The 13,219-nt window shown below is 41.7% G+C and overlaps 1 protein-coding gene across 4 annotated transcripts in view; it reads left to right on the top strand.

Annotated features, from left to right (window-relative positions):
• Nucleotides 1-13,219, top strand: part of TMEM131 (transmembrane protein 131) — a 193,555-nt gene that overhangs the window by 153,881 nt on the left and 26,455 nt on the right. For all 4 annotated transcript variants that reach the window (XM_082851816.1, XM_082851815.1, XM_082851814.1 and 1 more), the window contains 6 exons: nucleotides 4,435-4,586; nucleotides 4,992-5,134; nucleotides 6,096-6,282; nucleotides 7,325-7,510; nucleotides 8,314-8,472; nucleotides 8,858-9,435. In XM_082851816.1, the coding sequence (XP_082707942.1) occupies nucleotides 4,435-4,586; nucleotides 4,992-5,134; nucleotides 6,096-6,282; nucleotides 7,325-7,510; nucleotides 8,314-8,472; nucleotides 8,858-9,435 (1,405 nt within the window). The remainder of the gene's footprint in view (nucleotides 1-4,434; nucleotides 4,587-4,991; nucleotides 5,135-6,095; nucleotides 6,283-7,324; nucleotides 7,511-8,313; nucleotides 8,473-8,857; nucleotides 9,436-13,219) is intronic.

Below are 13,219 nucleotides of genomic sequence, written 5' to 3'. Positions count from 1 at the left end.
TATTGGTTTAATTCATTTAAAATAATAAAATAATAATAAGCCCATTATATTTGACATAGGTAATATAAAAATGAAAAAATAGATATATATATTTTTTAAGAACCATTTTGCAAGAAGAGTAGATTGTTTTACAGAGCTCTTCAATGGCTCTCTGACTTCATATACAGATAGGTTCTCCTGTCTGCTTCTGCATTTGGTCTCTTATGATACATCGTTTTTGATGAAGTATATGATAAATATCTGACCTGACCTGACACATTCATATAGTTGCAAAAAGGAGTGTCTTAATTGCTTTTTTAGTTATCATAACACCATGCATCAGTCATTCGGAAAATATTGGTTCACTAAGATATGAAGAGCTTCCAAATGTTGACACAATTCACTCTGCAGTATCCAGAAAATCATATTCATTCTTACAACCACTAATCTCATCAGGGTGTTCTTTAACTATTGGCTCTAAAGCTCACAGGGCCAAAACTCTAAATTTTGCTCAAACACTCAAATCTTACCATTGGCAACAAATGCTTCAGTTGTTTCCTTAAAGGAACAGATGCACTTCATTTTCGTAAAAATGTCTACTAACTACTCCAGTCTGAATAACCATATATTGACTGTCAATCGTTTTTTCAAATATAAATGGTGTTGCAGAGGCAGGAACTAGTTCAGTTGGCATCTGAAACGATAGCTCTTCCAGACAGCATGGTCCAGTATGCTGCAAGGGGTGCTGCGTGCGTACTCCATTTGATCACATGGTGTTGAAAAGGCACGTGCTCAGTAAATAGCCTCACCCGCCAGAGAGCAGACAGCAGAAACAAGAAGAACTACAGTCCTGCAGCCTGTGGAATGAAAATCACATTCACAGAAAGACAGGCAAAATGAAAAGGTAGAGGACTGTGTACCAGATGAAGGAGCAAGATAAAACCCCAGAAAAACAACTAAATGAAGTGGAGATAGGCAACCTTCCAGAAAAAGAATTCAGAATAATGGTAGTGAAGATGATCCAGGACCTTGGGAAAAGAATGGAGGCAAAGATCGAGAAGATGCAAGAAATGTTTAACAAAGACCTAAAAGAATTAAAGAATAAACAAAAAGAGATGAACAACACAAGAACTGATATGAAAAATACACTAGAAGGAATCAGTAGCAGAATAACTGAGGCAGAAGAATGGATAAGTGTCCTGGAAGACAGAATGGTGGATTTCACTGCTGCAGAACAGAATAAAGAAAAAAGAATGAAAAGAAATGAAGACAGCCTGAGAGACCTCTGGGACAACATTAAACGCAACAACATTCACATTATAGGTGTCCCAGAAGGAGAAGAGAGACAGAAAGGACCTGAGAAAATATTTGAAGAGATTATAGTTGAAAACATCCCTAACATGGGAAAGGAAATAGCCACCCAAGTCCAGGAAGTGTAGAGAGTCCCAGGCAGGATAAACCCAAGGAGACACATGCCGAGACACATAGTAATTAAATTGACAAAAATTAAAGACATAGAAAAATTATTAAAAGCAACAAGGGAAAAACAACAAATAACATACAAGGGAACTCCCATAAGGTTAACAGCTGATTTCTCAGCAGAAACTCTGCAAGCCAGAAGGGAGTGGCACAATATATTTAAAGTGATGAAAGGAAGGAACCTACAACCAAGATTACTCTATATCCAGCAAGGATCTCATTCAGATTCGATGGAGAAATCAAAAGCTTTACAGACAAGCAAAAGCTAAGAGAATTCAGCACCACCAAACCAGCTCTACAACAAAGGCTAAAGGAACTTCTCTAAGTGGGAAACACAAGAGAAGAAAAGGACCTACAAAAACAAACCCAAGACAATTAAGAAAATGGTAATAGGAACATACATATTGATAATCACCTTAAATGTGAATGGATTAAATGCTCCAAACAAAAGACACACGCTCGGGCTTCCCTGGTGGCGCAGTGGTTGAGAGTCGGCCTGCCGATGCAGAGGACACGGGTTCATGCCCCGGTCCGGGAAGATCCCGCATGCCGCGGAGCGGCTGGGCCCGTGAGCCATGGCCGCTGAGCCTGTGCGTCCGGAGCCTGTGCTCCACGATGGGAGAGGCCACAACAGTGAGAGGCCCACGTACCGCAAAAAAAAAAAAGACACTCACTGAATGAATACAAAAACATGACCCATATATATGCTGTCTACAAGAGACCCACTTCAGACCTAGGGACACATACAGACTGAAAGTGAGGGGATGGAAAAACATATTCCATGCAAATGGAAATCATAAGAAAGCTGGAGTAGCAGCACTCATATCAGATAAAACAGCCTTTAAAATAAAGAACGTTACAAGAGACAAGGAAGGACACTACATAATGATCAAGAGATCAATCCAAGAAGATATAACAATTATAAATATATATGCACCCAACATAGGAGCACCTCAATACATAAGGCAACTGCTAACAGCTATAAAAGAGGAAATCGACAGTAACACAGTAATAGTGGGGGACTTCAACACCTCACTTACACCAATGGACAGGTCATCCAGACCGAAAATGAATAAGGAAACACAAGCTTTAAATGACACAATAGACCAGATAGATTTAATTGATATTTATAGGACATTGCATCTGAAAACAGCAGATTACACTTTCTTCTTAAGTGCACACGGAACATTCTCCAGGATAGATCACATCTTAGGTCACAAATCAAGCCTCGGTAAATTTAAGAAAATTAAAATCATATCAAGCATCTTTTCCGACCACAACACCATGAGATTAGAAATAAATCACAGGGAAAAAAATGTAAAAAACACAAACACATGGAGGCTAAACAATATGTTACTAAATAACCAAGAGATCACTGAAGAAATCAAAGAGGAAATCAAAAAATACCTAGAGACAAATGACAATGAAAACACAGTGATCCAAAAACAAAAAAAGGCACGTGCTCAAGGGTTGAGATTTAATAAGATTAATATTTATTACTGTTTAATCAGTAACAGTTTTGGGGTTTGTTTTTTTTAACTGCAAGTGCATGGCAGTGAGGAAGACAGTGGCTACTAGGGAAGTTTGATGCCACTGCCTTGCTTCTAGCTAAAGGGTCAGCAGTTTTTCCCACCATTGCTTTTGCTGACCATCAGTGCAAAGGTCAACACAGTGAAAAAGGCAAAGAACGTCTGTCGGTGTTCTGAAAATAGTTTTGACACCTGAAAAGACCTCTGAGATCCCCAGGGGTCCATGAATCCCTTTTTAAGAACCACCACTACAACAATTATTGAGAATTATTGAGGGCCTTAGTGATATCCCAGAGGCATTACAACATCCTAAAGTATTTTCCAAGTCATCAGAGTTTAAATTAGTTGTTTTGGCGAATATATGTATAATGTATAACGTGTTCATCAACTACTCAGAATAGTTCATTTAAAAGGGAACCTATTTACCAACCATTTTGGAGCAGTCAAAAGATTGTTGTCCTAGTAGACATGGACAGAGAAGAATTTTCGATGTAGGAAAAAATATTTGCCTCAGAAGTGAGAATTAAAAAGTAGTGTGCTTCACAAAGTCTATTGACTATGAAGTTATGTTTGTAGAATCATGCTGTTGAAGTAGATAGGTCTGTATATAGTAGAAAAATCATACAAAATGCACTCTCCTTTCACAAGTTAGCAGACCCATGTAGAGCCATGGACATTTATACCCAAGTATTACCAACCCTTCCCCCCAAAAAGTTTAAGATTAACGTTACTTGAAATCAGAACAGTGTAACCTTATATGTGAACTATGAATTTTTAAAAAATAAAAAACAAATGTTTTTTAATTTTATCTATAACTGTCGGGAAGTCATATTTTGATTATTAAACTAAGCTATTACTTGAACTTTAAATCATCAAGTGTTTATGAAACAGTAATTATGGGCTTAGCTTTCAAAATAAAATTCAAAGATAGCTTGATATGAATTGGAAATATTTTTACAAATAAAATGATGCAACCTTAAGATCCTCCAGCTGATATCTGTCTGAGGGGAGGGGCAGAAAAACAGTGACTGAAAGTGGGGACAGCACTGGTGCTGAGTGTTCGGTATACAGCTGTTTGCTTTGTGCTAAAACACTGAGCTACTCATCTCTTAGGTTTGTGTCCTTTTCTGTTTTTGTGTCATGTTTCAAAACTTTTAAAGTTAAAAATAAAAAGATCTGTACGCAAAAACAAGTGCTTAGTACAAACATGAAGACTTCGGTGACCTGGGGAACAAAGCCCTTTCTGGGACTTAATGCAGAATATAAAGTGTCATCATTGGTTGCCCAGCTCTGCTTGCCAGCCATCCAGCCTCTAAATCGTCAGGGATAAAATTGTTTATATAGTTGATCAATTCGAGAAACTAATACTGGGCTGTGCATGGGGTAAAGGGAAAAAAGCTTTTCCAGAGAATATACTAATGACTCCTTGTTTACCCAATGATTCAAGGCTCATCCACTGCAGAGTTCAACGGGATTTACAGAGGGCCTCTCCCGACATCTAATTTTAAACCTAATTTTAAAACCTGGAGAAAAGAAATCTGTCAAAGTAAAGTTTACTCCAATTCACAATAGAACTGTTTCTTCCCTAATCATAATCAGGTATGTTCTGTGATTTAAGTGTGGGTTGACTTTTAGTACTTACATAGAGTCCTTTCCTGATTCGTTTCAATATTAATATTTGCATTAATTTATTTCTGAAATAGGGTATTCATTTTGCCCGAAATACACACACACACACCACGCCTCATGAAACATACCTTTGTGATGATATTTTTAGCCAGAAGACCTGAATACTGTCTTCCTGTACCGTGTGTGACTCTTCAGAGTGAAAAACTCCTGCTCCTCTTTGTGTAAACATTTAAAATTTTTTCAAGTGCAAATGTTTCACCATTAAATTTAGTGTATTAATTTTTACATGGTTTATAAAGTAACAGTAAAAATTATAGATCAAAAGATTGTGCAAATTTAATGGGAGGAAAATCTGTGGTTCTTGTTCTTACATAGAAATAACCTGACTGTGATGGATGCTGTGATGGTCCAAGGACAAGGAACAACTGAGAACTTGAGGGTGGCAGGCAAGCTTCCAGGTCCAGGGAGCTCCTTGCGCTTTAAAATCACAGAAGCATTATTAAAGGACTGTACAGACAGTGAGTATTCCTGTCATATCCAAGGGCACAAATTTCAGCGTTTGTTGTCAACAGTAAATAATTCCAAAAACAAGAACAGTATTTCTACATGTACACATGTGTATATTAATGATGGATACTTGAGATTTTAAGAAAACACCCTGACTTGCTTTCAGAGTTGTTTGGTTTGGATCTTAAAAAATTTGAAATGTCAGTATTCATTGCATGCCTTAGATGATTTACTCTGAATGTGAAAAATAAAGCACAGTAAGTCCCCTACATATGAACCTTCAAGTTGCAGACTTTCAAAGCTGCAAACATGCGTTTGCATGTCCCATCACGTAAGTTAGTTCACGTGTCTGGCGCACATTGTCACGTGTGTGCATCCTCTACAAGTGTTTGTACTTTTGTGTACTTTACAGTACTGTATAGAGTACAGTAGTACAGTACCTTTATTTCAAGCCCAGGATGTCCAGAAGCAACCGTAAAAGCAGCGGTGACGTAGCGAGTACTGCAGCCAGCCCCTGTATGCCAGCTGTTTACTGTACTACTGTACTTTTCAAGGTACTGTACTGTAAGATTAAAAATGTTTTATTTCTTGTGTTCGTTTGTTTTTTATGTATTATTTGTGTGAAACGTATTATAAACCTATTACAGTATGGTACTATATAGCCAATTGTGGTGGTTAGGTACCTAGGCTAACTTTGTTGGACTTATGAACAAATTGGACTTATGAACACACTCTTGGAACTAAACTCGTTCGTATGTAGGGGACTTACTGCAAAATTAAACTTCTGCCATGTAAAATGACTTAACAAAGTAGAATACTTCCTGATGAAATCTGGGTAATGGCTGATCTCTTTGCCCTGAGGGGCTCCGTTCATAATCTCTGGGATACATTCATAAAGAAGGTATTATCATTACTTGGACCTGGAGCACAGGATAGCAAGATTTATACTCACTCCTCATTTTTTTCCTTTAGGTTTGAAACTAAGAGAACCAAATTTCACATTGAAAAGAACATTTAAAGTAGAGAATACAGGACAACTTCAAATTCACATAGAAACCATTGAAGTCAGTGGGTACTCATGCGAGGGATATGGCTTTAAAGTTGTCAATTGTCAAGAATTTGCACTGAGTGCCAATGCCTCTAAAGACATAATCATTTTGTAAGTATTTTCTCATACGATAACAAATCACTAACTTCTCATTAACTTTATACTGGAGTTGTTCAAACTTTATGCTAAAATTGTTTGCATACTCACAAAAAAAGGTCTTTATCCACAAATATATTCATTTGATTTTTTTCTTCACTTAGTCTTTGGTTATTTCTTCATATCTTTGTTTTCAAAATTGTGAAACTCCAAAGTGGATCAGATAGTCTTAGAAACCAGTTTCAAAATTATTTTCAAGATTGTGTAGGAAAGTGACTATAAATTCAGTCTCAGCAGCAGAGCAGACACCTATGTTACACACATGCGGTTTTTCTGTGTTGTGCAGTGTATACAAATGTGTGATATTTTGGTCAGAAGACAGTTTTAATGCCTACATCAGCAGTAGTTGCAGCATATTTAAACAACTGATTACCTGTTATGTTATAAAGTTTATATAATAAAATGTAACTTCTGTCCCCTTAATGGAATGATAATTTCATGACCTTCAGTGGACACTTACTTCATAAGTAACTACATTACTCCATGTAAGGCATACACTTGGCACCTGAAGGTACAGTGAGGAATAAGACGCCTTTCCTCAACGTGCAGATCATGTGCTTGCGGGGCGTACAGTTAACAAAATAAAAATAATATAATTAGGGCAGAAAGCAGTGCTGCAGGCGATGAACATCAGTAGGGCTAGGGTGGTTCTCTACACACACACACAAAAAGGCAGTGGGAATGCATCGTAAGAGAAGAGTGTGGATTAAATAAAGGAGGAAGGAAGAGGGAAGGGAAGGAAGCTCAGAGACTACTTTCCTAGTTAATGATCATGGGATTATTGTTCTCTTTTTATGTAACTTCTCCAATTATCCACAGAATATAGTTGTTTTGGTTATTCACCTCATAGGGCAATACTTTGTCCATCTTAAAATAAGAAAGTTGAATAAAAGTATCAAACTCTAAAATTCTGTGTTCTGTTTCAAAGGCATTATATTTAAACTGTCTGCGGTATAGTTTTAAAAACTTTAGTCTCACTGCCATCATTCTGTTTTAGGTTTACTCCTGATTTCACAGCTTCTAGAGTTATTCGTGAACTGAAGTTTATAACAACCAGTGGCTCTGAGTTCGTATTTGTATTGAATGCATCCCTTCCTTACCATATGTTAGCAACCTGTGCAGAAGCCCTGCCCAGGCCCAACTGGGAGCTGGCTCTGTACATCATCATCTCAGGAATAATGAGGTACTTGCGTCTTCTTTCGAGATTAGTATTTAGGCGTCACTTGACACTGTTTATCATGGGCCCACCACGTGCCAGTCGCTGTTCTGAGTGCCGGGGATGCACCAGCGAACAAAGCAGGCAGACCTCTCTTGTCAAGCCTACATGCACCAGTGGGAGCAGTCAGAACTGAACCCTGCTTGGGTGGCATATACGATAAACCAGAGTCTTTTCTACCTTTGAAATTTGTTATACAAATGAAGTACAGGTTAATTTCTTAAAGGAAAAAAACATGCATAATTTACCAGGTGGTTACTCGATTTGGGCATTTGTAATGTACTCAATAGTTTATTCTTCCTGAGTCATACCTAAGCACCATAAAACTGATGAGAAATATTTTTTAAACCCTCAACATCCTCATCTTTTTTTCAGCATATTTCTTTATGTTTTTTTAAGAATGAGATATACTCGCCTCTGAATTAACTTACATAGTTACCCTGCACATCCTTTAAGGGAAAGGAGTTGGCCTAGAGAGTTAGAAGTAAAAGAAAAGATAAGAGCTGCTTCTTCTTGGTAAAAGAAAAGCTACCCTCCAGTGTCTGTTCTGATACAAATAATTATTTCCTCCGTACGAGCCTCCGTGTACGTTGGCATTCTAGAAAAGTCGGTGTGCAACCTTTCATCCATAATGCTCTTTTGTCATGTCACAGGCATTTTGTTTTTTATATCATATTGTACTTTACCAAGTAACTTGCCTTTAATGTCACATTCTGTTACTCCTGCGCTCACAACTGAACCCCGATTCTCCATCTTCTGTACCCCTGCAGTGCACTGTTCCTTTTGGTAATTGGAACAGCCTATTTAGAAGCTCAAGGAATTTGGGAGCCCTTTCGAAGGCGACTATCCTTTGAGGCCTCGAACCCGCCCTTTGATGTGGGAAGACCATTTGATCTCAGGAGAATCGTTGGTATTTCATCTGAAGGAAAGTATGTTCACCTGCCGGAAATAAATTCTCCAATATATAGATTTGGCTGATGTAATTAAAAGAAAAAATACGTTTCTTCTTTTCATCTTCGCTCAGGGGAAAAATCTTAAATACCCTGCGTATAGTGCTCTGTTACTAAGAACTCACAGCAAATGCCATGTTTTTATTATATTGATAAGGGTTAAAATATTCTCAGTTGTATCAATACCTCAATTCCTATATTGTCAGTTAGAACAGACCCAGTCCAGTTGTGGAAAGTATCCTGTTTCTTGCTGTTTTTTCCTTCGGGTAGTTCATATTTATGGTGGCTATACTGATGAAGTAATGCTTTTAATCTTAGATCTTGTAGGTTGCTATTACTGATCTGCAGTTGGTCCTTTTTTCAGCTTGAACACACTCAGCTGTGACCCCAGTCACAGTAGGGGGTTCTGTGGAACAGGCGGTTCGGCGTCCCGACCCAGCGCAGGGAGTCATAAGCAGTGTGGCCCACCAGTCCACCCACACAGCAGTCACGGCAATAGGAACTCAGCTGACGTGGAAAACGTCAGAGCCAAAAGCAGCGCAAGTACCTCTAGCAGGACTAACGCCCAGTCGGCGAGCAAAGCCAGCGCCCTGGTCTTAGATTCACATGCCATGGCCCAGGGTCACACAGCGGGCAGGAAGTCCAAGGGGGCAAAACAGAGCCAGCACGGCAGCCAGCACCATGCCCACAGCCCGCTGGAGCATCACTCAGCACCGCCACCGCCAGTGCCTCAGCACCAGGAGCCACAGCCCGAGAGGCTGTCCCCCGCACCCCTCACACCCCCGGCCCACCCGGAGCACCCCGGCAGCACACGGCACAGCTCGGAGGACTCGGACATCACCAGTCTCATCGAAGCCTTGGACAAAGACTTCGAGCACCACGACTCCCCAGCCCTGGAAGTGTTTGCAGAGCAGCCGCCTTCACCACTGTCGAAAAGCAAAGGTAATCATGGGTTCTCACGGCCAGGAAAGCGTGACATGTGAGGGGAGAGCCAGCGCGTGTTTAGGGGGCTACTGTGATCGTAGTTGTGATGAGCAGCTAATTTAGTAGGTGTTCTTCTGGCCCAGGTTCATCTCTGCTCTTGGACTTCAGCTTTTCCATATCAAGATGCAGATAGAGGTACCCATTTGTCATAAAAGATATTTGTATTTCTTAGATTACTTGCCAAATTCAGGAAGTTATTGGACATCTACTGTTTTCCCTTTCAACTGCGTGTGATTACTGTGTTACTGTGGCGGGTTGAGCTTTTCAATTGTTAAAATAATTTTAACAGAACGGAGATCATCTGCCTTTTAACTCAAAAATAGGACTTCTGCACAACCTGTGCTTTAGAGCAGGGGTTGGCAAACTACAACCCGTGGGCCGAGTCATCGCCTGTTGTAAAGAAGGATTTATGAGGACCCGGCCGTGCTCATTCGTTCATCACGGTCCGTGGCTGCTTTTGTGCTGCAGCAGTGGCGGAGCTGAGCAGCTGCAACAGAGGCTGTAAGGTCCACAACCAGAAAATATTTACTGTCTAGCCCTTTCCAGAAAAAGGTTGCTGAGCCCTGCTTTAGAGTTCTTCATGCTGTATTAGTTAGCCATTTCTCAGTAACAGTTACCCCAAAACCTAGTGGCTTAACACCCCACCATTTACTATCTCACAGTTTCTGGGGGTCAGGCATCTGGGTGCAGCTTAGCCGGCTTCTCTGGATCTCACAAGACGGCAGTCGGGGTGTTGTCCAGCGCTGAAGCCTTTGTAAGGTTCAGCTGAAGGTGGATCTGCTTCCAGGTTCGCTCAGGTGGTTGACGGCAGGATTCAGTTCTTCACGGCCTGGTGGACTGAGGGTCTGGGTTCCTTCCTGACTGTGGCCAGCCACCTCTGCATAGAGCAGCTCAAAGCCATTGTTGGCTTTACCAGAGCAAGCAAGTAGGAAGGCAAGAGAGAGAACAGGCTGGCAGGACAGAAGTCGTGGTCTTCTGTGACCTACTCTTGGAAGTGACCCCCCATCACTTCTGCAGTGTTCTCATTAGAAGTGTGGTCCAGCCACACTCCGGGAGAGAGAGTTCCACGAGAGCATAACGTGGGGCTCCCTTCTTTGAAGTCTACGCACCACACATACATAGGCAGGCTAATTTGTAACTTCCAGAATCAAAGTGTGAAAAATAGTGAATGGCTTCTGGCTATATTTCAGTTTATTCCCTTTACAGCCTGAACTTTTTTGCATCTTCCTCTCTCTCCTGTGGCAGCCATGCTAATACATTACTCTAAGCCTATTTAAGTCCCTCCCTCACTGAGGTGCCAAGGAGTATTTGCCTTTGGTTTGCGCAGGGAATAGGGAACCTGGCAGCCCTGAGAGGCCAGAAGAAACCTGACGCCCCAGAATCCGAGAGTCTTCTTTTAGAGAAGTTCTATATGGTCTTCTTAGAATTACTTGCATTTGGATATTTAAAACAGTAGAAAGTCTTGAATAATATTTAACTTCTTCCATAGAAACCTTTTTTTGTTGTTATCTCATTATTAATAGAGCTTACATATTTTAGGGTAATTTTTACAGTAATATTAAATGAATGCTTAAAGTTCCTTTTATAAATTAGATCAAGCTACATAATGTGTTTTTCTCCTAAATAAATAAACATATATTAAAATAAACATATATTATCCCTTCTTACCACAAAGAGGGGCTCTGGCAGTCGAAGTGAGCACCTTGTTGCTTGTGTCTAAGATAGTCCTCTAACACCACCATAGGCCCGTTTTTCTTTTCAGGGCCATTCATCTAGAACTTAACATTTAAACGTGTTTTTTATTGTTCACAGTGGTCCGAGAGTCGACCTACTAAAAGCTGTGTAATGATGGAGCGTGGGTACCACATTATCAGTGATTCTTGAGCCCACAAGGAGACAGTGATTACCAGCTTCACATGAGTGGCCACCCCACTTGGTAGCCTTCCCACTGCTGCTGTGTGGAAAGAAGGAAAGAGCCAGATCTTAGTTTTGTTTTTTTTCTTCTTCAATAAGTGGTTTTATTGAAGTATAACATACATGTAGAAACTCAGTCTTTTAAAAGAACTTTAAAAGTTGGGCGTTGAGGGCTTCCCGGGTGGCACAGTGGTTGAGAGTCCGCCTGCCGATGCAGGGGACACAGATTCGTGTTCCGGTCTGGGAAGATCCCACATGCCGCGGAGCGGCTGGGCCCATGAACCATGGCTGCTGAGCCTGCGTGTCCGGAGCCTGTGCTCCGCAGCGGGAGAGGCCGCAACAGTGAGAGGCCCGCGTACCGCAAAAAAAAAAAAAAAAAAGTTGGGCGTTGATCTTGGAGTTGCAAAATAGTGATAGATGATAAAACCATAGGCTCTTAGCCAGGTGGAACCTTTATCATCTCTCTAAAGCTTACCCCAGCGCCCCTGCTAAAATAGTCTCGTGTTTACATTAAAGAACCTTCTCTTTTCAGAAGCACCCTGTTCTCTCCCCTGCCCTTCCCAGTAGCTCAAAGAAATCTTCCTTGTAATGAGCTTCAGTGACGTCTGGCTTTTGGAGACTGTTCAGAAAGACCCTTCTTCATATGAACGGGGCCTCCCTGCTCTTGCCCTCTCTGGGTAGATGGCTTGCAGGCCATCCAGTCACTTCTCTAGTCATCCCAGCAGTCACTTTTCCTCCCGGGAGATGGGACCCAGAAATGCCCTCTGTTCATGGCTGCCTGAGCAGGGGCCCTACGGCTGGGCAGTCATTAGATTCTGTACTTCTGTGGCTTCTCCTCCTGTGACACGCAAGTCCTGGGGACTGGACAGGGGCCATTGCTGGATTGAGGGTTAAAACCTGAGAACACACTGAGCCTGGTGCAGCCACTTTCAGTGTCTGCATTCACTGCAGAAACAGTGGGATCTGCCGCCACCCTTGTTTCTGCCGTCGGCAGTCTGAGGGGCAGCTTTATCTCAGGTGGGGAGAAGCCGAGTGATGTGGGCTCACAAGGCCAGGCTCTACCTTCAGGCAGACCCAGATCAAATCCTGGCTCTGCCACTTAACTAACTGTGTGATTTGGAGACAATTACTTCCCTGAGCCTCCGTTTGTTACCTTTAAAGTGGAGAGAAGAGCTTCTACTTACATGGTAGGGGGTAGGCACTGCTGTGATTTTTAGGGCAGGAAATGGCGCTGCCATCACTAGGCTGCTGGGTAGCAGTTGGCTGTGGCCCATCCCAGCGGGAATGTCTGCTTGGAACTCGGTCTTGAGGGTTAGGAATGGGATAAGCAGAGAGCTGAGGACAGAATCCCGAGGACAAGGCCAGCAGACAGTGTGACAGGAAGCAGGTAGCAGATGTGGTTGGCATGTCCCAGCAAGGCCAGAGCAGAGGGAGAACCGAGCTCCACAGAGCCTGGAGGACCTTGGCAGGAATAGTCTCTGTGAAGTGAGCCTAGAAGCCAGGTAACTGTGGCTTGGAGAGCACCTGGCACACCAGACCGTTACCAGTGGCCGCTTCTTGGTGTGCATGTGAGGGGCCAGTGAGTGAGGGGTGGAGGTTACTCTTTAATCTGTAGCTTCCATGTTCTTTGATTTTTAACCAAAAAAAAAAAAAAAAAAGGATGCGTATATCTTGCAGTAGTATTTTTAGTGAAGAAAAAAATAGGAGAACATGTTGCTTGAAAATATCTGTGGGCCAAGGACAGAAAGGGGGGTAGAGCTGAGGGCAGCGGTGTTGTCAGCGCTTCCTGAAGTTCCAGACACGACCGCAAGTGCCTCGGGCACCTGGG

This window comes from Leucopleurus acutus (genome assembly GCF_964270905.1).
Source record: "Leucopleurus acutus genome assembly, chromosome: 12".
In the NCBI taxonomy this organism is placed as follows: domain Eukaryota; kingdom Metazoa; phylum Chordata; class Mammalia; order Artiodactyla; family Delphinidae; genus Leucopleurus; species Leucopleurus acutus.
This window is presented reverse-complemented; position numbering and strand designations above follow the sequence as displayed.